The 25,462-nt window shown below is 46.6% G+C and overlaps 1 protein-coding gene across 1 annotated transcript in view; it reads left to right on the top strand.

Moving 5' to 3' along the window:
• Positions 1 to 25,462, top strand: part of RNF43 (ring finger protein 43) — a gene marked incomplete at its 5' end in the record, with an annotated part of 60,096 nt that overhangs the window by 20,672 nt on the left and 13,962 nt on the right. The window contains one exon of the mRNA XM_082679144.1: positions 23,744 to 23,866. Within this exon, the coding sequence (XP_082535270.1) occupies positions 23,744 to 23,866 (123 nt within the window). The remainder of the gene's footprint in view (positions 1 to 23,743; positions 23,867 to 25,462) is intronic.

Genomic DNA, 25,462 nt, shown 5'->3' on the forward strand with positions numbered 1-25,462 from the left:
ATGTTTAAAGCTAGGGAACTTACCATCACGTATTGCCTCACATTGACAATACCCTTTCCATAATCTTTGGATAGGTAGGTCATGCCATGACAGACTCTTTGGTTCCCTCAGAGCCGTTACTTTATATTTTTCCCCAAAGGAATTTCAGTTCCTGTTTAATATTTGCTAGTTTTACTAGGTACTGAGGCAGAGAGGTAGTAGTAGTATTCTCCGTGAAGAAGGAAATCAGTGTTTCTTATCTATTTTCCATATATTGTCAGTCTGTCCAAACAAACCACTATATGGAAACCTGATAAGGAACATTGTTTCCCTCTTGATATACTTGCCTGCTCAGCTCACCATACCCCACTTTGGAGAACCCTGTGGTAGAGTTTCAGCTCTCTAGATAAGGTGGAATATCTGTAAAATAGCTGAACTATTGAGCCTCCATAGATTTTCAAAACCCTGAAGGCGAGAGGAATTGGGAAGATGAAAGGGGGCCATTTCCTCAAAGAGTCCTAAAGTTCAAAGATGCAGCTCTGGGGTTCCATGGAGCCAGTGCATCTGGAGCAGCCCAGTTCCTGGAGAGGTAACTGTTGCACTATAGCCTTCCTGCTGTTATCCTCTAAGGTGTTCATCTAGGTGGCCCTTGCCCTTCCACTGTGAATCATCTCCTCAAGTCCTTCTTTCCTTTTGTTGGCTGCTTTGAACTTCTTGTGTATTCATCTCCTTTACAAAGCAAGGGCTCTAAGCAGGGGATAGTAAACACTCTAGGTAGACTTTCACCCACGCTGTGTGAGAAGGATTGTTGCACTGTCGTGTTCTGCATATTTCAAAACTGCCAAAGAACTCTAAGTTCTTGCTCACTTGATTTCTTCTGTTTCTCTAATAACTTTGTAAATGATTTCTCTCCATTTGTATAATATCCAATGCATTATTTTTCTTCATTCTAGCTGATGTCAAGTCTTTGATAACCATCAATACAGAGAGGCTAGAGACATATTTTCTTTCCTCTTGAAGCTATTTTTCTAGAAGTGTTTGGGGCTAGATTCTAAGGGATTGTCTGGAGTTTCTTTATAAAATTCACCATCAATTGAGAGGATTTACTTTTGTAGTGTTACCTCTCAAGGTTACCACTGACTCATATTCTTTCTACAATTTCAGTGCGACCAAGATTTCGATTTGTATTTCAAAAGTCAAAATGAACTCTAATCTTTCCCTAGGAGAGAAGGGTGTCCCCAGTAGGTAGGAGCAACCCAACAATATCCAACTGTGTTTCTATTCAAGGCATGGTGCCAGTAAATGCACATGGGTTGTGGTCTTGTAGAAAATGTAAAACATTACAATGAATCTCAAAAATCCAATCAGTCAGTTTCCTGACCTACACTATAATCAAAATAGTAATGTCAAGTTTATCTCCACCTCAAGGTAGGTAGTCTGAAGAGTAGTCTTTGAACATGAAGACCTGTCCTCCACTACACAGGGTGGGTCACTCGTTGCTCCATAATAGCAACATTACCAGCAAGTTAGGACAGGAGAAGAAAACAGCCATAGCCAACAGAAGCAGCAAAGGAATTCGAGGAAACACAACGTAATAATGATTTCATATATATACGTGTATGTATATATGTGTATATAATATTATACATGGATAAAAGAGCACGAATTGCATCCACTGTCCCCAAATTTTCTTGTGAGAGCATTTTGTGATAAGTTTTATGATGTCTGTTCCCTCAGTGTCAGACCATGTATGGAAATAAAAAACCATATAACCCTCCTTAGATTTTGAAGACAGGTATTCCTCTTTGAGAGAGTTGTAGTAATGATAATAGTTTTGGGGTGAATGGGCAACTATCATATATTGGCTTTAGACTTATAGGTCTTAGTTGCCATTTATTCTACTTTCAAGTGTATTCAGAGGCCAACAGGTACTTAATAAAGAAATAGGGACTTCCCTGGTGGCGCAGTGGTTAAGAATCCGCCTGCCAGTGCAGGGGACATGGGTTCAGGCCCTGGTCCGGGAAGATCCCACATGCTGCAGAGCAACTAAGCCCGTGCGCCACAACTACTGAGCCTGTGCCCTAGAGCCCACAAACCACAGCTACTGAGCCCACGTGCCACAACTACTGAAGCCCGTGCGCCTAGAGCCTGTGCTCCGCAACAAGAGAAGCCACCGCAATAAGAAACGAAGAGTAGCCCCTGCTCACCGCAACTAGAGAAAGCCCTCACGCAGCAACGAAGACCCAACACAGCCATAAATAAATTAAAAAAAGAAAAAAAAAAGAAATAGTCAAGGGGCTTCCCTGGTGGAGCAGTGGTTAAGAATCTGCCTGCCAATACAGGAGACACAGTTTCGAGCCCTGGTTCAGGAAGATCCCACATGCCGCAGAGCAACTAAGCCCGTGCGCCACAACTACTGGGCCTGTGCTCTAGAGCCTGCGAGCCACAACTACTGAGCCCACGTGCCACAACTACTGAAGCCCACGCGCCTAGAGCCTGTGCTCCGCAACAAGAGAAGCCACCGCAATGAGAAGCCCATGCACCACAACTAGAGAAAGCCCGCACACAGCAACCAAGACCCAACACAGCCAAAAATAAATAAATTTATTTATAACAAAAGAAAAGAAGTAGTCAAAACTTCTACTCGCTTCCTTTGGAGTCCATAAGTTAACATATAATTAAATAATAATTAGACTCAATGTTCCCTGGTTTGAGTGCTCTTTAATATATGCTGACCCTAAAAAGCTTTTCTGGCATTATTGGTGTTAAGTCTATTTCTCTATCATAAGCTAGCTGGTTTCCCACTGTATTTCATGATTAATACTCATATTGAAACTCATACGTACTTGTGTGAAAAACATTTTGATAATGTTCAAACAGATGCCAGTCTCTTGGGAGTCACCCTAATAAAGAGGGTCACCCTTAGCTCCCCCTAACTTTATTTACTATCATTTTTGAAGTCTCTCATTTTATCTTAGTCTCTAGGTGATGTTCTTTTTCAAGTTGTACATTGCTCTCAGAAAAAAACAATACACTGTCCTCCCTCCGCTGTGTGCTACCCCATAATAATAAATCCAGCCTTACAGATCTTCTGTCTTTGAGGCTTCTGTATCGTGTAGTAGTGCAGATTTCTGCTTCATCTCAAGGCCTTGTTTCCCTACGCCATTATCCTCTAGCTGTCAGCTGTACACCTCCTAAACTGCTTAGAAAAGAATCTGTTTCTCCTGGCCCCAGAGCTGACCTTGACCCTTTCCCAGTCCTGAGCACTCCTGGAAACTCAGCCCCCTCAGCACCTAATTCATGTCTGATACTCTTAACTTTCTTGCTCTGGCCTCAGGAGAGAGAGCACATTCTGAACACTCCTGCTTTTGTGTCGGCATCTCTGTGAGGTGATTTGGAAGGACTCCAACCAGGCATGGAAGGGCTCTTTGATAATATCTGATGGGTGGGTAACAAATTCGGGCACCTAGCCAAGACACACATTGCCTGTAATCGTTAACTCAGTCTGTAAACAGTTCAAACGGCACTGAGAGGCCGTCAGTTATTATATTAGAAGAAGCCTTTCATCTCTCTTGCTTAGCAGCCAGGCGTCCAGCACTGGCCCCTACTGGGGCCACTGGAGCCACGGTGCTCTCTGCACAGCCACCAAGGCCTGAGCCACACTGGGATGGACAGTGGAACCTGCTCCAGTGACTGCCTTTCAAACTTTCAGCATTGGAGCAATAACTAAATCATTCATTTCCTTTTGTTCTGCACCTGGAAGATGCTGGAAGGAAAAAAAAAAAAAGAAGAGAAGAAAACCCAAGAAACCTTGACCAGGAATAAGTAGTGGGGAAGGAATTATATCACCTGGGATCGGAAATTTCATTTTTCAGCTCAATTTTCCTACCCACATTCATGTTTTGAAAGCTTTACAACCTAACCATTCACCTTTTTGTTGTCCCTTTACTCCAAATTGATTTTAAGATTGGTCCTCAGGGTACCTCATGCCTCCAACCAGCTTTAAAGTTATTCCGTATTACTAGACCCGAAGTGCAAGACACAATGCTGAGCCCGAAGGAACGTGAAGATTACAAACATTCCTGCCCTCAAGGTACTTACTAATTGAGACTTTTAAGATAATACCAGGCATATACTGGAGATAAGTACCACCAGGAGCATTTATAAGTGCCAAATATGGTGTACACTGAGTTTCTACTGGAGGTCACAGCGGTGTGGACAAGGCTGATCAGGGAAACTCCTTTCCAGTTCTGTGAGAAAACTTTTTTCAGTAACTTTTAAAAAATCGACCTCTTTTCCTTCATGTTTCTCATCCATTGTCTTTTGCCTTTTTCATTGAATTGCTAATTTTGCTAGGCACATACTGGGTGTTGTAGGTGTTTGGTGAATGAAATCAGCAAGTGTCTTTTAGAATTACCAGAAGATGGTGCAGGAAAACCAAGCACAACTTATTCTAAGCATCTTAATTGCAGAGGACCCTTTATTGATGAATATATTTACAGTTGTTCAGATTAGTTTTAAGGCTACTGTTGCTGAAGTGGTTTGTTCCACATAGCACTGGAGCAAAATTTAGATTAGGCTGTAGTTTTAAATAAACAAGTGAAATAAAATCCTATACTCACCATAATGAAGGTGAGCATCAAAGCCCCAGGTTATGCCCCTTACACCAGAATCCTAAGTATAAAGCAGCTAGATTCTGTTCCTCTACAAAGCAATATCTTAACACTTGCCCCACTTCCTTCAACTGAAGGAAAATGATAGAGCCGTAAGACATTCTTCCAGGAAAAAAAGGGAGTTTTGAGGGGTGGGAGGGAGCTGTCTTATATAATTAACTTGACTGGGGTCCTCATGACTTATTAGAAAGCTCTGACCTCACGCCTCTTATTTTCTTTGTTTCATTTTCCATTCTGCTCAGCTTTCTGGGTCACCTTTTCATCCCCTTTTCATATTTGGGATTTGGGGTTTGCCTCTGTCCTGCCATCCGAGTTTTCTGTGCTGATTCTGAATGTAGCTTTGGAAGAGCATGAATAAAATAAAAAAGAAGGCGTGGCTTGAGGATGTGCAAGCTTGAACTCCATCCTGTGTTCTGCGTCTGCTTTACCAGTCTGCTGAGGATGAACTCCAGTAAATCCTTTCTTTTACCTAGGATGACAGTGCTTTCCCATACTTCATAGAAAAAAGCAGCTCAATCTTAAAGAAAGAAATGAAATCCTTTAGTTTATTTATTTTATTTTTGCTGTGTTGGGTCTTTGTGTCTGCGCGAGGGCTTTCTCCAGTTGCGGCAAGCGCGGGCCACTCTTCATCGCAGTGCGCGGGCCTCTCACTATCGCGGCCTCTCTCGTTGCGGAGCACAGGCTCCAGGCGCGCAGGCTCAGTAGTTGTGGCTCACGGGCCTGGTTGCTCCGCGGCACGTGGGATCCTCCCAGACCAGGGCTCGAACCCGTGTCCCCTGCATTAGCAGGCAGATTCTCAACCACTGTGCCACCAGAGAAGCCCCAAGAAATGAAATCCTTTAGAAGAAAAGAGTCACTAGAGCAAACAAAATCAAGTTTTTTTTACCAATTGCTCAGCATTGTTATTTGTTCATGGTAAACATAGTGGTTATTTGAAAGGATGTGTTAAATCACATTTATACAACAGGATTGTAGAAGTGCAGAATTTATAAGGTACTTGTACAAGGAAGCTTTGAGGCCTGCTATCTGATCCACTCAATTCAATGCCTTGGTTCATTTTGAGGTCGTTTACAGGTTTAATATGATGGAGAATAATAGAGGAAGCCCTGCTCTTCCACCTGAATACAGCCTGTCTTTTGGGAAATGATCAGTCTTAAATTCTGGCTCCCCACCCTCATTCCTTTCCTTGTACATGTTAGTAAGGAAGCTGCCTACCATTATTTTGGTCCCTCTAGATCAGTGGTTCACAAATTTTAATGTGTATCAGAATCAGTTTTAGAAAGCTTCCTAAGACACAGATTGCTGGGCCCTGTCCCCAGAGTTTCTCATACAGTGTGACTGAGGTGAGCCCTGAATATTTACATTTTAAACAAATTCCCAGGTGATGTTGATGTTGCTGGGTCTTCGGGACCACATTTTGAGATCCAGTGCTTGAGGTTACTGCCTACTTTATAACCATGATGACTTTAACAGGTACCGACCATCTTCACAGGGCCAGAGTATCCAACTTGTGCTGAAGTGACTGAGGCTTTACTGTCTGGAAGTGGACAGTTAGGTACAAGAGATTTTGTCCTACTTGCAGAGATTAAGTGGCCGGAAGACTAGGTCATCTACCTACAGGCACCTGGCAAATGGCTTACCAACTCTTTTAAGCAGCAGGTAGCAGGTAGCAGGTGGGAGCTCGCTCTTGGAAAACCTATTAGCTGGGCTACAGAACTAATAATATGACATGAGGAGAATAAAACCAGTGCTTTTGATTAGTTTCTGTGTCATCCTCAAAGAGAAGATTCCAAGGTTGCCTTGTCTTTAGGAATTCTCATTTTTCTTCCTTCCACTTCCCTGAACTACAGAACCCCTTAGGCTGTACATTAGATCATTTCAGAAGCTAAGTGATTCGAGTTTCACTCTAGTGTAGCAGCCTGCACAGCACCTTCTCTTCTGGATTTATTGTAGTGGGACCTGCTCAAGTGAACCAACAGCCACAAACTCTACTTTTAATAGGATTCATTTATGCAGCCATTTTAACCTTAAGTACTTTCATGCATTACACTTAACATTTAATGTGTTACGTCAATAGTACTATATCTGAAGATATAAACAGTGTTTGGCAAATCTGTAGCTCCAGCCCCGTCTTTTGACTCAAACTCCAGTTCTTGTTTCGAATTGCCTGTAGGATTTACATGTTCATCCCGAATTCGGCCTTCCCGAGACTGAATTAAATTTTCCCTGCTCAAAATGAACCTCTTTTTCCTATATTCCTCTTTTGGTTGATGCAACATTTCCCCCCAGTTCTCCAGGTTTAGAAACTTTAACTCCTTCATCCCTATAGTTCAATCTGTCAGCAAGTACTTTCCACACTTCCTTCATAATTTCTGTGATTCATCCCTTTGCCTTTTAACTGTTAGCACCAGAGTTCACACTCTCATCATGCCAGTAATAGGTTACTGGAACAGCTCTCGTATTGGTTTTCCTACCCCCAGTTTTCCTTTCATTCCACTGTAGTTTTTATTCTGATACTATATTGTTCTGCTTAGAATCCTGTTTTGATCATGAGCTCCCCTTGCTTCAGAGTTTAGGATGATTCCTTTTTCACAGATGGCCAAAAAGGTCTAACTCCTATCTTGTCACTCACTGGCCTTCACAAGGACACCCTACCTCAGCTATCCAAACCATCTCTGCAGATCTGTTTTTTAGTCATACAAGTCATGTACCTTGAAGACTTGAGAAAAACTGGTCAAGGACCCTACTTTTCCTCTCACTTGGACCCTTGTTTTTTTCTCAAGGCTGTAGCTGGGAAGTTCCCCAAATCCATTTGACAGATGCCAGTGGACCAGAATCCTGCTTATTTTACTTACGTAGTTATTTTTCTCCTATTCGAAGGGCTGGCTTAAGATCTGTCTCCTCCGCAAAGCCCACAGGACCTATTGGCTGTACCACACCATGTGACACTTGATGATAAATCATTTTGTACCACCATTTAGTTTGTGTATATGTGTGTATTATCTCCCCAAGAAAACTGTGACACTTGGGAAGGACCTAACAATTTTGGGAGGGAGATAGGTGTTTACAAATACTTGCCAACTAAGAGGCCGTATTTCAGGCCCATTCTGAAGTGCCCATGGGGAAAATCTCCATGAGTCCCCATCTAGCCTCCTACTCAATAGTGACATCGCGTGACTCTCTATATCTTGACAAGGAACATTGGGGAGCTATTGATCTTCCCTGTTATAAAGCGTTTTGGGGGGAATTGTAGCAGTTGTTATATTTTAGGGAGAAAGATGTCTCCAGAAACAGGCTTGATAATGTCCAGGCTAAGAATAAACTTAGTGACAGACAGCAACTCCGCTAGTTAGGTATTTGGCTAGGAAGGGAGTTCAGCGTCTGAAGCGTTTCGGGTAGGTGTGGGCTTAGCAATTAGATATGCTGCTACTTTCTGAGGTAAACCTACCTAAAGGCAAAAGCGTGGCCCGATGACTGGGGGCCCGATGACTCCTGCAGTGTAAGAACTCATTTATAGGCATCTGCCCAGAGGTACCCACCCGAACAGACACTAAGAAGCAGCAAAGGAAAGTGCCCAGGACCTCAGTGTAGTCACTGTGTCAACAGCAATATCAGATAAGGTGGTTTTTTATGGGGGGGCGGTGGGGGCAGGAGCTGATGCACCTGTGGTTAGTGATTCAGAAACTTGGTGCCACATTATATGGCACCATGAAGCCACCTTATGCTCCAGCCACCCCATGGTGGCTGATGTTTTAGAATTACCTAGTTACTAACTGAGCCAAGAGGAAATGGACTGGATGAAAGCCAGAGTAAGGTAGAGTAATCTCTTAGCCGAACCACATTCGAAACCCATGAAGCCAAATGGCTCTTCGGGACTCCTTTCTATACCAGTGGAGCGATTGTCATTGTCACCCTAACAGTGTTTGCTTTTTATAGGTATCACACGTTTTTGCTTGCCTCTTCCTAAGACAAATGTATGTTTTCATTTCAATGTATTCAAATGAGCCCCTATGGCTCACACAGTTTGCCAAATTATGATATCTCAAGCAGGAACAGGGTCCAGACAATTCCTGTTGGCTGAACTAGGGCTGAACTTAATCCTAGACTGACTCAGCTTCTCTGTTAAAGTTGTTTGGAATTCTGATATCCCGCCAGAGATTGTTTCTAAAGAGTTCTCAGTGTGAAGTATGAATCACAAATGAATGGAGTCTCGGGAGACCAAAAGCTCAAGCTCAAGTAATAACTCAATACACATTTATTGATTGCCTGTTACGGTAGGGCACTGGGTTACGTGGGATATAAAGAAACCCCTTGACCTCAATGTACTAGATGAGGATATAAAGCAGAAGATGAAAAGTGCCTTACAATAAATACAAGCAAGTCGATTGGGACATTTCAGTTGAAGAAGAGATTCTTCATGAAAGAGGTGGCATATAAGCTTGTCCTTGAAAGATAAGTAGGACGTTTTAAAGTGACAGGATAGGAGTTAAGAGGCATTCCAAGAGAATGTAAGAGAATAGTGAGTAATACACTTTGGTTGGACAAGTAGTATAGTACATTTAAGAGGGAAATGGAGATAAAGCTGAAAAGGGAGAGGAGAAGAGAAAGGAGTTAGTACTTTTTGAGTGCCTACTATGTGCAGGAATGGCTGGTACTTTCATTGCATTTATTTCATTTAATCTGTAGAATGATTTTCTTGGGTGGATGGTGGTACCCTCATTTTTTTACCCATAAGGAAACCAAGACTCAAGAGGTTAGGCCACCCTTCAAAGTCACACACATCTTGTACGTGACAAGAGTTGAAATGTGAAACCAAGCTGTCTGATTCTAAAGCCCTGATTTGATAGGCTGAGTCTGAGTTTAATTCAGAAGGCAGTGGAGAGCCATTATGGTATTTGAACAGGACAGTGATATGATCAGTGCTATCTTTAGGAGATTGTTCTTGCAGAGATATACAGAGATTTAGAATAGTGAGAGATTGGAGACTAGTTAGAAGCCTATTGTAACTGTTCAGACTCCAGAGACATAGAGAAGGTTGGTTTCCAAATAGGAGTTTAAGTGATTGGATATGGGGAGGAGGAATCATAATGACTCTGAGATGCTCAGGCTAGATCTTTAGGAAAATGATGTCCCCATTAACAAAAAGGGTAAGGGTAAGAGGGCTTATTGGTTTAGGGTAGAGTAGAGGGCGAAGATGGTCTGTAGGTTTGCAATATTTGAGTTTGAGGTACCAGTAAGATGACAAAGAAATAATGTCCAATAGGCCTTTTGAAGTGCAGGAGAATTTGACTTTGGAGACAAATTTGGGAATTATCATCAAAGATATTGGGGTGCTAAGAATACCAGAGAGAAATAATAGAAATCAGAGAATATGAATATATTTAAATGAGAGGAAGAAGAGAAGAAAAAGAAAGAGGCAACAGATAAGGGACAGTCAGAGAAGTAGCATTATGTCATGAACCGCAGGTGAGGAGGGTGTCAAGAATGGGTATTCAACAAATCAGAAGGAATTTAGGAATATTTGTCTTCCTTTAGCCTCAGTCCCTTTTCTTAGGAAACAGCTGGCACCATTAAGTTCAGATATGTCCTTTTTTTTTTTCCCCCTGCTTTTAACTCTGTTATGGAGGAAATCAGGAAATCAAGAGAACTGTCTATTAAAGATGTGTTTGGTGGTCGCATTTTAAATTGAAGCTAGTGAAAGCTCTCAATTTTTGTGCTAGCAAAGTAAAGTAAAAAATTTCAAGACTTGCACTAAATCATTGGAGGTTTAATTCCCAAGGAGGCTCTTGTAATTTTGGTGCTTCTGTTCTTTGACTCTGTGATTCTTCCTATGATCCATCCAGTCTCCTTTCATTATATTTAGTACACGAAATCCACACCCAGAATTCAGGATTCCTGGTTGCAAGCCCAATATGCATTGTGTTGTTTCTTCAACCTAATTTGTGATATGGGTAGTACTAATAAAGGAGAATAAAATAGCTAATGAAGGATTATAAAGCACTTTGCTAATACAAACTGCAACATCAAAGCTGAATAATAGTCTTAATTTCGGGTGAAGGGTTCCATTAGCAGAGTAAAAATAAAAAGGACAAAGGGTAGTGTCGCTTTGTACCTTGATAACAGTGTACCAATCACAGAGTGCTGCTATCGATCCTCACTGCCCTGTGAACTCTCAACCCAGGAATTTGGCTCCCCTCACTAACTCTCTAAGTACTTCCCTCACCCACTAAGTCTGATGATGGTACCTCCCTGAATCTCCTGACAAATGCAAACAGGAACTTCTATTCAGCAGAACTAACTTGGTAACTGAGAAGATTCCTCTTCCATTTATCAGCACTTTGATTATCTTTTGGTATCTCTTACCATCTGCGCTTAGCAAGAAAAATAAAGGGGTTTGGGCAATTAGGAAGTAACAAAGAACTCATAGTTCACAAAGAACAAGTCAAGGGATGTTTGGAATATTTGAGCATACAGTCATATTTGGTGTGAGGTAGCCTCCCTACATCCTACTCAGGGCAGGGTAGGCTGGCGAGCTGATCAGGCTGCCGGGAACCTGAAACAAAGGCAAGGGGATGACGTCAAATGGCCCCTCAACTGAAGTCTTTTAATTCTGGGCTTCAGACACATCAACTTCTTAGGGTATAAAGAATGGAGAAAAGAAATATAATTCATCGCTCATTCCACTAAAGGTAAGTTAAAAGAACGCACTCAGAAAAAGCATGGAATACTGTTGGGAGTAAATCAGCTCTGAATTGTTCCGTGCAGATCACTGGTGCAAGTCCTCATAACATCTTGGTAGGGACTGAAGTTCACCTGAGACACTCAGCCGACACTATGGCCTAAAGCCAGTGGGGAGCAAGACTTTCTTTGGGTCAATTCTATAGGCATGATAAATAAATAAAGTTGTTTTAATAGTATCAAAATGGCTCCTGCCCTGAAGGAGCTCCCCATCAGAGCTAGGAGATAGACTAAAGGACCCAAAGTGACAAGAGAGCACTTCCAAAGCGACATAGCAAGAGTAAGTTAGTCTACCCGTTCATTCCATGTTCTCCTAGTATGTATGTGCTGTGCTCTGTGAATTTGCATTCCGCATGTCTTGTTTCACAGATGGTCTTAGGACTGTTTTACATGTTTTACATGAGCGGGTGTATGCATGACTATAGATCTGCTGTTAGATTCTAGTCTCTTGAGGGCAGGAGCTATTCCCTTTTTTTTTTTTTTTGGCAGGGAAATGTGTTAAGGATTATGCTCGACTTTGCACATTGATACTGAGGAAAGACAATAAATAAGAGTATCCGGGTATGGGTTATTAAGTAGGAAGTTCCTCCTAAAATAAGTGAGTTTTGTTCGGGGTTGTGGAGAAGATTTAGACATCATGTAAAAGGGAAGGAAGAGACCTCTCCCTTGCTAAGAGGTCAAAATACTATAAAGCTGACTTTAAAACTTAGGGGGAATATACAGGTTTCTGAAGAGAAAGCAGAAATCTGAAAATATTCATATCCTGATCAAATAACAAGGCAACCACCAAACTTATTTATCTCAGATCTGTTTATTAAAACAGATAATTCAACATGCATATTTTTCTTAACATCTACCGTGTACTAAGGGATGAATAATACCTAGTCCCTGACTTGAAGAAGCTCAGGATCTACTTTACAGGAAGGAGGAAAGGACTAGTGTTTTGTTGAACATCTATTAAGAACCAGGCGTTCTCCTGAAGGAAATGGGTAAGAGAGTGGGTCACAGTGGAACACTGAAACAACTAACTGTAAAAGGTAAGTGTCATTTAAGGCTTTTGAATATATCACTTTAGGAGACTACATGGGGGAAAGCATTTAATTTGGGGGACTGAAGGCTGGTGAGAGGATTAGAGAAGGACCCGGTTTGGGCTGGGCTGGGAGGTCAAGGGCAAAAAGGGGTGGGGAGCTGTAGGACTTAGATCTTGGAGTCTCTGGCTCACAGGGGAAGGGGAGGTGCCACTTTTCTCTCTGTAGAGCCAAGGAGATAGGGGAAAGGTTCATAGGAAGAGAAAGTAAAAGGAATATAGCAGCGAACCAAACTAGCTTCCCATCTTATACACTTCCTGTAAAAGATTTCTTAAGAGCAAAGACAGTGTTTTTCTGGTCTCATTCTCTTTAATGCCTAGAACTCTGCCATAGGAGGCCACTTCGATGTCTTACTTTTTAGTTCCTAGGAGCTCAAGAGTTGCTGCTATTAGGAGTTACTAAAGTATTCAGAGGATGGAAATAGCAATGGCACAAATGCCAAGATATCCAGGCACCATCCATAGAGACCCAGTGAAATGCTGAGCCCCAAATGGTAGTACCTCCTAGGTTCTCACAACACTAACTCTTACTTTTTCTTTTATCCCCTGCCTAGAAGGCTGCACCATGGGTGGGAATAAAAATCTACTCTCCTGTTGCATCCAGGCAGCTGCCAGCAGTCTGTTTGCCTTGTTCTTTGCTGGCAAATCATTAAACAGCCCCCCCAAAGCAGGCCTCTTCCCCAGGGCCACCCCATGGACAGGGGTTCAGACCTGTGGTCAAAGGGCTGTCAGCAGTCAGGCTGGAGCCCTTGGGCTGTCTCCAGCACAAGCCTCCCCTGACAGTTGCCTCTTCTGAACAGAAGCCTCCTTGGCCTGATCTCAAACCCCAGTGGCTTTTGAGGAGACACTCTGGGCATCTGTGTTGGCTGTGGCTTGCATCATTTTGTCCTCCTCCTCCTGATGTAATTTCTAAGTGCAGCTATCCCTGTATTTCCTCCGTCGTTTCTGTATTGAAGCACAGGCCCGTGCTCCATGTTTTTTTTTTCCACTTTGCAATGTAAATGGAATAGTATGTTACTGCCCAGGAGCTGGGGATTGTGACCAGCCAAGCAAACTCTATAGCTTCACCCCATCCCCACTCACAATGGGACAGTTAAAACCTGGGCATCGCTTTGGTTGTGCTGGCCCGTTTGGATACAGTATCTGCCCTCCAAGGGCTTCTAAGCCAGTCGTGGCAGACAGCAGTATGGAGCAGAGTTTGCAGGGCAACTTGAAATCCCTACAACCTCTGAGCAGGAGACTAGGCCAGAAAGGCATGGAATGTGTGTGTGAAACAACCAGGTTAATGTAGCCATTTCACACTCTGGCACTGAAATCACCAAACTTAGCAACGCTTGAGTAGCTCTGCTGATAGTCCCGGTACACCTCTGGCGTATTTAAATGAATCATCTGATTTCCTCAAGTTTCATTTCTTTGGTCTTTTTCACAAGGACTGTCTGCTTTTAGTCTTTGGCCTTTTCAGCATTAAAATCTGAACCTAAATAATTACTTAAAAACAAACAGTCCCTGCTTCCAGCAGGTTTCTAAATTCCTACCATCTCTGGCATGAGTTTGGCTAGAACAAGAATAACAAAATAATAAAGCAAACTGTGTCAAGGCTGTTTGCAAACAGCACATTGGGTTAAATGTGAGAGTTCAGTGAACTCTCTCACTGTGGTAAGAGTGAAGGCCGTGCCTGGGAAGGGCCCTGTCCAAAGCCTCCTTAGACCCTTACCCTGGAAGCGTGAGGGGCAGGAATTAGCCCTCGCCATGCTGCCACCTGTGTGAAGACCTCAGCCTTTCTGCAGGGGCCTCTCTGAACGAGACCCGGCTAAATGAGGGGCCTCAAAAGCAGTGCCTCCCGTAGGATGGAGTCAGGGCGGGCGTCAGCATCTCCCACGACAGTGGTCGCTCACGGAGTGCAGAACTCAACTGACATTTCAGGACCTCTTGGTAGGATTCCTGGCAGTTTGAGGCAAGGTAAATGCCTCACCTGGTGGAGGGAAAGAGTCCAAACCACATGACTGGCGTGTCTCCTAAGGTCTTGATATCTGTGGGCCTCAGAGCCTTGGCATTCTGTTTCACAGCCTTCCCTCCAAAGCGTGCTGACGTAACTAAAATGGTATTTGATGGGCTTCTCCCTCTCCTTTGCTCCTAACTTCATGAGTAGCTTCTTGGTGCCCCTGTAACTAGAGGTCATTCTGGACTGAGTCAGGACAAAACCTGTTTCTATATGGGAAGATAGTGGACAAAAGGTCCACCTCTTGGGTAGTTGTCACTTTTCTCTTTCTCTCTCTCTGGTTACTGCCAAATAAGGTTTCTTCTCTGACATCAATTTATTTCAAAAACAGCTCAGGGCTTCCCTGGTGGCGCAGTGGTTGGGAGTCCGCCGGCCGATGCAGGGGACGCGGGTTTGTGACCCGGTCCGGGAGGATCCCACGTGCCGCGGAGCGGCTGGGCCCGTGAGCCATGGCCGCTGGGCCTGCGCATCCAGAGCCTGTGCTCCACAACGGGAGAGGCCACAACAGTGAGAGGCCCGCGTACAGCAAAAAAAAAAAAAGCAGCTCAGATGGTTAGCTTTCTCTTCTTTCTCCGCCCTTTCTTCTTCCTGCTTGTGGCTCTGCTTAGGACCCTGTGACCCACCCTTACAAAGACAGCAGGCAGAGTGTGCGGTCAGGAAAGCCCCACCACGGGGCCATCGTAGGGTAAAGAGGCCCAGTTCCATCAAGGAGCCTGGACACGATCTGAGACAAGCAGAGGTGAATTTTTAACTTGAAGAATGGAGGCTCTAATGTGGGGGGGAGACAGTGAGGGAGATGGCAGTCTAGCTGAATGTCCATTATCTGGGTCTGAGCTTCTGTGACCTCTAATTTTAGGACACACCTTTCTTATTCTAGACAAACACGGACTATTCACTGGGAAAGCACCTCTGAGCAGTGTCTGGGTCTGGCTGCCTTGCTGTGGCTAGAAGAGATGAGATAAGCTCTAGGGGAGAGGAAGGAAGCTGAGGATGCTGGGCAGAGAGAGCCTAGGCCCAGAGGGAGAAGGAGCAGACAGACTTGGCTCCTGTCTTGTTGCTAAGACTGATTCAAGTTTGAAAATTCTAGAAACGTAGGCCCCCCTGAAGCCTTCTGTTCAGGCATTGTAGTACTCGGCTGGTGTTTGCTGTACCACACGGAATACTTCCCGACGCGTAGACCTGGAGGTGGCGTGGTGGAGTAGTCAGGGAGCTGGGATTGAATTTAGGAGGACTCAGCTTCCTTTGAGCGCCTCCGTATGTAACCATGGGCCGTCTGCAAGGTGAGGCTCGCATTCCTCATCTGCGTAAAGCAAGTTTTAAAGGTCCCTTACAGGTCTGGACCAGGCTCAGCTGTTAGCAATTCACATCTCTTTTATAACCTGTGTGACAATTGGATGCAAGTTGAGTCTTATTCATTCTTTCACCAAATACTAAGGGCCTACAACGTGCAAAGCCCCCTGACGGGACCCTTGGTGGGCTCAGCTCCTCCACGCAGACGGTTGCCCTGCCTTCTGTTGGAAGCTGGCGGGTCCTTTCAGGTCTTCTGTTAACAGCCGTCTTGCTCACCAGTGCCCCTGCCCCCAGGAAGCTTTTCCGGATCAGGTTAGAAATACTGGAGGCCTCTGTCATCCATCCTCTCTCTTGCTAGTCCCTTTCCATCAGGGTTATGCTTCTCTCACCCCACCAACATTATTTTCTTTTGTACCTTAAAAAAGTTACACAGTTAAGCAGGAATACATTTTCCTTGTAAAAGCATTTTAACAAAATCGATAAAGGGAAACTTCTCTTGACAATTCCCCAGCCTCCCAACTTAATTGATTAAGAAACTCAGCCATCCCAAAGAGGTAGAGATGCAGGCTAACGTATGGATGGGAATGAGGTCTAGAAGCTTCCAAAGCCTAAACAATTGCCATTAGGATCAACCTGTAGATGTGAGCGTTGACCTCTTTAACTAAAGGGCAAGATGACCAAACTGGACCTCAGAGACTGTTCTGGTACTGGGAGCCAGAAGCAGCAACTCCAGGCCTGTCTGCTTTTCCCAACCCCCCAGCTACAGGAGCTTGACTTTATGAAGCTGGTGTGTCCTGCCGCCTGAGATAAAAGTCAGGTAGTTCCAAGTTCAGGTAATGGAGGTTGCACAGGACAGGATGATTATAAAATCTGAAAAGAGGAAATGGGCAGAAGGTGCCTTTGATGCCTGGCCAATGTTCCTGATTACAAAAGCAAAATTGTAGCAGGCAGTAAAGTTACCTGTCCAAGGCCTGGGTGAAGGTCTGTAAGTGGAATCAGAGAAGTGAGAGATTACTGCGGCAGAGCTGGGCTGGGAAACAGGAGACAGTAAAGAATTGCTTGCAAATGCACACACCCCAAGAGGAGGAGATGCCACGGATAAAATAAGACCAGCGTTAAGTTCGGGGCTCAGTTGAGCCCTGGAATGCCCTTTGTGAGGAGGTAATGAGATCACATGGCCTCCTTCATGGGAAGGAGGCAGGCTGAGAACTGGAAGAGCTTGTTCAGTGGGGTTCGGAGGGCTGAGCCCAGGAGGGAAGTGACCGTGGATAATGAGCTGTCCCAGACTGTGCCTTGTGGAACACTGGCATTCAGAGGCGCTGTGACGACTGCCAAGGTAGAAGTAGTCAGAAAGGGCTTTGTCCCTTCCAGGAATAAGGAGGGATTTTACCATTGCAGATGCAATAATAAAAACAACTACCATTTTAACGAGTCCCTACTGAGTGTCGGGCTCTGGGCTAGGCGCTTATGGCCATTAAATCCGGTCTTCGTGATAATCAGGAGGCGTTTTTTTTTTATCCCATTCTGAAGATGAGGAGCATGAGGCTCAGAAAAGCTAAGTAACAACCTGCCCCAGGTCACACAGGTAAATGATGGAGTCAGAAAATGTACGTAAGGTCTGTTTGGGGAGGGAAGGGAAAAATCAGAACCAATAAGTTTAAGGAGGAGGACAGAGACAGAGAGAACAGACACAAGAGCGTGAAATATAACACACACCACTAAAGACCTACATCTTTACATAGCTGTTTAACGTGTGTGCAAAGCGGAGTTCTCAGCCAGAGTGGCCTGGACACTGTGAGCCAGTCCTCTTAATCTGCTTCTCATAGCAGCATCTGGAACGGGGTGTCGCATCTCCTGGCCTTTTAGGAATATGCAAATAACCAATCCTTAAGCTCACCAACTTTCCAGGAACGCTCCCCAGCCACACCCACCCCGAATCCTGCAAGCCCATTTCTCTTGGCCCTCTCCTAGTGTCACTGAGAGGACGGGTGGCCGATGTAGAAATCACGTTTGCATCTTTGTTATTAGGGCACCTTGCATCCTAAGGAGGCAGATGCATTTCGATCTGTTTTCTTCTCAGGAGCCCTCTTCCCAGCTGAAAATTCCCTGGAGGAGGGGGCAAAGACAGCCCCTGTGTTACACCCCAGGGAGACTAACACTGCCTTGCTAGGTGATGCACAGCACCCTGGGTTCAATGGCCTTTTCTTGGCTTTTGCTTTTAATCTGAGAATATGTACTTGAGAAGCTCTCATTGTAAAAGAAACCAGACAGAAGTATAGTGAGCATGATTTTCATGCCACAGATATGACTATACAAGAAATACCATGGTACTTTATTATTTTTTTAATTGAATTAAACCTGACTTCAAGGTCCTATCCCGCTAGGTCAATGGAAATTTGTTTTCATGGGAACTCCCCTCATAGAGCAGCCAAACTGAAATAGCTAAGGGACATCTCTGATACTTGTTCACTCTGGTCTCCACAAATATGCCCATTGTCCGAGCACAATCCAGGTAGGCACAGCATCTTTGCTAGGGTCCAGCCTCCTGGGGTCCACCCCTTCTGGGGCACAGGCTGTAGCTTCCGACAACTTGGCACATCTCCAGGCTCCTCCCCCCCACCCTCAAGACTCCAGGAACTCTGACCACCTGCGCCGCTCCCCACCCCCACCCCCAAGCAGCCTCTCCTTTCTGCTTTCAGGACACTCACATTTCCTCAATGAGTTCAGTCTTTCACGGAAAGTCAGGAAGATAGGTCTTTAGCAACATTTGCTTTTGGCCAGTGCCCCTGAGGCAAGGAAATAGAAGGCGAGCCTCTCTTCTTGGAACGGGAGGAGGGAAAAGACAGGAACAACGTATAAATAGCTGTCATTCTTTTTAAGTCTTCCACAACAGCACAAAATGAAACTCAAGTTAATATCTCCACATATTAGCCTATGATCGAAGTACTCGAAGCAAAACACCAAAGTCTCTTCACCATTTCCTCTGTAATTCCTCTCCCAAAGCCACGGTTGTCAGGATTTGGTGTGCATTGTGCTGTCTTTATAGGTATTTGGTTGTAGACATTCAATATTTAATTTTAAAACCTGTGTAGCAGGCACTGGAGGGGCAGTGGAGGTCTGTCAAAGCTGGGGGAGAGAGGGAGGGATGTACGCAGACAACTGAAACACGCTGGGGTGAGTATAGGACTGGGGAAATACAGTGTACTAAGGGTGGCCCAGCTGAGGGCCTCCAACCCACCCTGACAGAGCAGCAAGCACCAGTGTTTGGGGACGTGAAACAAGGTGTTTCTGGAGCGTGGGTTGCCGGGGGAAGAGGTACTGACAGGGATGGTAAGCCGTGAGGCGGGCCATGACGGCACCGGAGCAGGCAGGGTCTTTTAAGCTGTGTTTAAAAGTGCAGACTTCGGGCTTCCCTGGTGGCGCAGCGGTTGAGAGTCCGCCTGCCGATGCAGGCGACACGGGTTCGTGCCCCGGTCCAGGAAGATCCCACATGCCGCGGAGCGGCTGGGCCCGTGAGCCATGGCCGCTGAGCCTGCGCGTCCGGAGCCTGTGCTCCGCAACGGGAGAGACCACAACAGTGAGAGGCCCGCGTACCGCAAAAAACAACAAAAAAACCAAAACAAAAGTGCAGACTTCACTCTAAGAGCTCTGAGGAGCTTTTTCAGTGCCTCGGAGTGACACGCCCAAATGAGCATCTTAGACCCCTCTGGCTTCAGTATAGGGAACTGGGGGCAGGGGGAGGCTGGGGAGTGGGTTGACCCTAGTTAAGCGGTTATTTCAGTAAATTGGGATAGCAATGATGGTGACCTGTGTCAGAGTAGCCGTGGTGGGAATGGCAGAAAGAGGACAAATAAGAGAAATGTTTAGGAGATAGAATTGTTAGAATTCGGTGATTGGCTGTTGGTGGTAGCGGTAGGGCGTGAAGGAGATCCGAGGAGAGGAGGAAGATAACATCTGACTTGGGTAATAGGTGGATGGTGGTTCAGGTCCCTCAAACAGGGAACACTGGAGGAACGGTTTTGAGGGATACAATGATTAGTTCAATTTTGAACATGCTGAGTTTGAGGTGTCTCATTTAAGGTTCTTCAGGCAGAAACATCCAGGCCCCTCCTGGGGTCTGGGACTCAAGAGAGGTCTGGGCTGCACATACGTAATTAACCACCTCGACGTGGAAACCAAAGCCGTGGGATTGGCTGGGGTCACCCGGGGGACCATGGAAAGTGAAAAGAGAAGAGGGCCTAAGACATTCCTGGAAGTTACCACCAATATTTCGGGGACTTGTGTTTGGGCCTGTATGCTTTAGGAATGTATAATTAGGAAGGCAAATTTTCTTGGTTATGAATTGGGGGAAGGTATCGTGTTTTCAAAGTCAAATGGAGATTGTTCTTAATTTTTATTTTTTTAATTTTATCCTACTTCTTTCCATTTCCTCTGATCTTCTGCTCTCAGCTGTGTAATCCTGGGCATGTTACTTAACTGTTCAGTGCCTCAGTTTCCTCTTTTTTTTTTTGGAGGGGGGGTATGCGGGCCTCTCACTGTTGTGGCCTCTCCCGTTGCGGAGCACAGGCTCCGGACGCGCAGGCTCAGCGGCCATGGCTCACGGGCCCAGCCGCTCCACGGCACGTGGGATCCTCCCGGACCGGGGCACAAACCTGTGTCCCCTGCATCGGCAGGCGGACTCTCAACTAGTGCGCCACCAGGGAAGCCCTCCCCTTTTTTAAAATGGAGACAATTATAGGGTTGTTATGAGGATAAAAAGAGGTAATACACAAAAGCGCTTGGAACACTCACTGGCCACCATATTTACTCAATAAATGTACACTCTCATCAGCAGCAGCAGCATTAGCATGGACAGTGGTGGGTTTGCTATGTGTTTCATTTGGAGTTGCATAACTCCAGAGGGTGGAGTCAGAGCTGGGTTCTAATCTTGTGTGACCTTAATTTCTCTGAGCCTCAAGCTTCTTCCTCTTCTTTAAGTGGGGATGAGCACACCTACCTCATAATGAGATAACATCTACAGGCTCTGGCATGCCAAAGGCATTTACTAATGGTTCATTTCCTCCTCTTCCTTCTTCCATAGTAGTTAGCTCAGGACCACGGAAGTCTGGTGACTGCACCACGTTTTTTCCCCTCTATCTCAGCATCCTACCATGTGGCACTACAGTACGGTACACGTTGGTTCCCCCGCAAAGGCCTGGGGGCAGCATGGTGGTGAAGTATTTGAAAATCCTTCTCTAAAGACTACTCTTCTCCACAGTGACTTTCCCCATCTCCACTGACCCTCTGGTTAGCGAGAGGCATCTTGGAGTTATCTTGAGAAAGCTGGACCATGGGTAGGGTGTGGGAGCACGCACAGCAGTGGCTGTGCTGAAGGGAGGTCTCACATCTTTTGTTCTGCTGGAGCAGCTGACTCCTGACATCTCACCACACCGGCCTGTCCTCTGCAGTCACCAGGGAGATCCTTCTCAAACACAGATCTGTGGTCCCTGCTCTTGCCGACCTTTCATGCCGGACCTAACTGCCCCCCCCAACCCTCAGCGCAGGCCGCTTGCTCTGCCAGGAGCGTACCCTCCCCCCTGGTTGTGGGTCCACTGGGTGAACACATACCTATTTAGTCCCCAAGGAAGCACTGAGGTCACTCTGCCCTCCTGCATGGGATTGTTGGTCCCCCTCCTCAGGCCCTCCCCCAGGCCCTTGAATGAACCTGCATTGTAACATCACAATACACAGTGTTCGCACGCTTGTCTTCTGAGCTTTAAAGGCAAGGAGCCTGTCTTATTCATTGTTGACTCCTCGTTGCATTGAACAGTGCCTAGCACCAAGAGGGCCTTCAGTGTTGGTAGAATGAAGAAATGAATGGGCAGACAGACAGACTAATGGAGCTTGTTGAGATGGGGGCTACAGCTTCACTAGAGCCCCCAACCTCATGCCCTAGCCCATTTCTGGGGGTTAGGGGGATATATAACCTTTCTCCCACACGAAACCTCGATCACCACCAGACTAATAGTCCTTAATTTCTGGGAGCAAGAATGGACACTCCTCCCATCTCATCACCCCCTGCCCAAAGATTTCTATTCACAAGGATACAGTTCAAAGTGAGGTAGTGCATATGTATTGAGAACCTACTATGGTCAAGGGACTGCAGTGATACAGTGAGAGGAAATAGCCTGAAAGTGCTTTCAAAAAGTGACCGTGCTTTTATTTATTTTATTTTATTTTTTTGCCTGCGTTGGGTCTCCGTTGCTGTGCGCGGGCTTTCTCTAGTTGCAGAGAGCAGGGGCCACTCTTCGTTATGGTGTGCGGACTTCTCGTTGTGGTGGCTCCTTTTGTTGCGGAGCACGGGCTCTAGGCGCGCGGGCTTCAGTAGTTGTGGCTCGCGGGCTCTAGAGCGCACGCTCAGTAGTTGTGACGCATGGGCTTAGTTGCTCCACGGCATGTGGGATCTTCCTGGACCAGGGCTCGAACCCGTGTCCCCTGCGTTGGCAGGCGGATTCTTTCCTTCTTTCTTTCTTTCTTTCTTTCTTTCTTTGGCTGTGTCGGGTCTTTGTTGCTGTGCACAGGCTTTCTCTAGTTGCAGGGAGCGTTGTGGTGCACGCGGGCTTCTCATTGCGGTGGCCCCTCCCGTTGCGGAGCACGGGCTGCAGGCATGCAGGCCTCAGTAGTTGAGGCACGCGGGCTTCAGTAGTTGTGGAGCACGGGCTCAGTTGCTCCGTGGCATGTGGGATCCTCCCGGACCAGGGCTCAAACCCGTGTCCCCTGCATTGGCAGGCGGATTCTCAACCACCGCGCCACCAGGGAAGTCCTGGCAGGCGGATTCTTAACCACTGCGCCACCAGGGAAGCCCTGACTGTGCTTTTCAGTCCATCATTGACATTATCATGTTCGTAAACATCTTCGTAAATTCAAAATTCTCTCTGGTTCCTCTGATGGTTCTTTCTGGACGTCCTTTAGTCTAACAGCAGTAGCCAGGGAATCGTGGGCAGCTCCCTAGTAGGAGGTTCCCTTTCTTGCCAGAATACACTGGGTTTCCACCATGTGGGAACCCCTGGCCCATAGGATTATCCTTTGTAACAGGACTCTAGGAAAATTAGATACAAGGGCGTATTAGGATCACCCTGAAGGAGAAGAGTGTGTATAGAAGGGCAGTCTCATCCCTTTGAGGAGGGGCCCTCTGGTCTCTGTTAGCATGTATAAGGCCCACTTCCCCTCAGTCGTTGCTCAGCACCAGCCGGGCTAGAGGCTCAGGGTCTCGGACTGGACCTGCCATACCCTCAGAGCAGGTGGGCTGAGCGGGCCGCATCATTGCTGAGGACAGGACAGACTCCTAGGAATTGTGCTATTCAAGGCTTAATAGCACAATAGCTTAGCCAAGCCTCATCCCAAAATAGTTCTCCTCCCTATCAGCACCCTGCTTAATCCCAGGATAAGCAAAGGGGGCTGTTGAGAGGAGCAAGATGGCACCAAGTGAGAAGACCCAAGCCGCAGGAGAGATGGGAATCTCCATGACAACAGCTGCTGGGGAGACAGGAGGCCCCAGCAGCACCCAGCAGCGCCCTGGGGGAGCGAGGAGGGAAGCAGGACTCTGAAGCCACTGATATAGGCTCGCAGCCTGGGGTTGCTGGAGCAGAATTAGGAGGTGAGAGAGGCTGGGGCCAGGGGAAGAGCCCTTTGCAGCTGACCAGTTTGGAAAAGCAGGGCTTGAGGCTTGTTGGAACGGATCTGCAGCAGGCTCTTCATTTATACACCCCTTGCTCCCATCTGCCCCCACCTCCATGTGTCCTTGGCCCTGGCACCCCTGAAATGACAGCTGGTGGCTCCTGGCTTACCATGAGGCCATCTGATAAGAAGGCCCCCTCTTTCGTGGCAGCAGGAGACCCGCCAGGTACCTGTGAGACCAGTGGGGACATGCGTGGCTCTCCCAGCTGTGGCTTCTGCTCCCTAGAGCCCCCTAACCTGTCTCTCCCTCTCTCTCTGCAGTCCCACCCCCTGTACCTGTGCAATGCCAGCGACGACGACAATCTGGAGCCTGGATTCATCAGCATTGTCAAGCTGGAGAGCCCCCAGCGGGCCCCCCGCCCCTGCCTGTCACTGGCCAGCAAGGTAGACTCGCACTTGACCCCCGCACACCCTGAGCCCCTGCGCGCCCAGCTCTGGACCACGAGAGGTCCTGTGCTCTTTGTCTGCTTGTTTCCTGAGAGTGGTGTGCTCAGTTCAGGTTTTTATAACCCATGACTGGTCTGAGAGACGTGGAAATTCAGGCCACTGTCCTCTCCCCACCGGCCATGTGCCAGCAGAACGTTTTGGCTGTCATCTAGAGCACGTGCCCCATCCTAGCTCTTCCCCCATCACCTGGACATTCCTACACCCCTTCCCCTGCCTAGCATCAGAGCAAAGAGGGGGTCAGCTGGAGGGCTTTTCCATCTCTCAGAAATATTCACTGAGCACCATGCAAGAAGAGTGGAAACAGAGGCCATTAAAACACTCTTCCTCCGAGATCGCAGACCGGCAGCCCCACACTTCCTCAGGGCACCTTTGTCTGGAGCCGGCCGCAGCTGCCACCTTCCCACTGTCAAGGGCTTTCTGGTGTGCCATGCTCCCCACTGGCCTGCTACCTCATAGAGCCTGTAAACGTTTGCATTCGTGACCCCTGCTTTAACATTAGTTACTATTTTCTTTGTGCTTACCATGTGCCAGGTGGGACATGGGATAGATACTTCTTATATATCAATTCTCATTTACTTTTCACAACAATCAGGAAAACTAGACATTGTTATTCTCTATTTGACCTATAAGACAAATGAGGATCAGAAAGCTTAAGTAACTTGCCAGGCTGACAGAGATAGGAAGGGGCAGAGCTGAGATTTGAACCGAGCCTTGTCCACTTCTCAAACCTGAGCTTTTAACCTCTGCGCTCTGTTACCTCCCATTCTGGCTGGAAAAACTGAACATACGTGAAAAGAGTCCCATGGTGACCCAAGCCAGAGTGTGGTTAGATTGTGGGTGGCACGGTCAGGCAGACTTGGGGTGGGGGTCCTGCTCCCAGGGGTGGTGAAAGAGGAGGGTGACAGTCCCGCCCTATGCGCCTGCTCCTTGAACTCTGGCCCAGGGCATTTGTGATCCTCCCGAGAGCTGTTTCCTGGGCCATGAGTCTCAAGGAAACAGCCTGGGTTCTTACGTGATCCCCCAGGGGGCAGGGACTCGGGCAGGACTCGGAATGTGGTGCCCACGGATAGGGGAAGATATTCTCCCAGCCTGGTGCTGATGCAGAAGGGACCCTGGGGAGGTGGGAGATGGGGTCCAGGACACACCTGAGCAGCTGGAGGGTGTGGTGTCTCCGCAGGACGGTAAGCGTCCTACTGGCAGCAGCATTTTGTTAGGCTGAAGCTACCCTACCTCTGACCATTTCATTTCCATGGCTTGACAAAATATGGGCAAATGTCATTCATTTATTCATTTGGTAGATGAGTGCCCAGTGTTAGGTAGGTAAGTATGAGTTAGAGAGAGGGGAGGGAGACAGACAGATGGAGGAGGACGAGTTCCGAGAGCTCTACTGTCCCTCTGAAGCAGCGTATGATTTCACATGCGTGTGGGCGCTCGGCAACCCGCCGGGCTGTGTCCACACAGGGGTTTTCTTCTCGCCCCTAGAGGACCACTCTCCTGTAGGAGAAATGAACCATGTGAACAGACACTGGGTGA

The sequence above is a fragment of the Grampus griseus genome, assembly GCF_964374135.1.
Source record: "Grampus griseus genome assembly, chromosome: 20".
Lineage (NCBI taxonomy): Eukaryota > Metazoa > Chordata > Mammalia > Artiodactyla > Delphinidae > Grampus > Grampus griseus.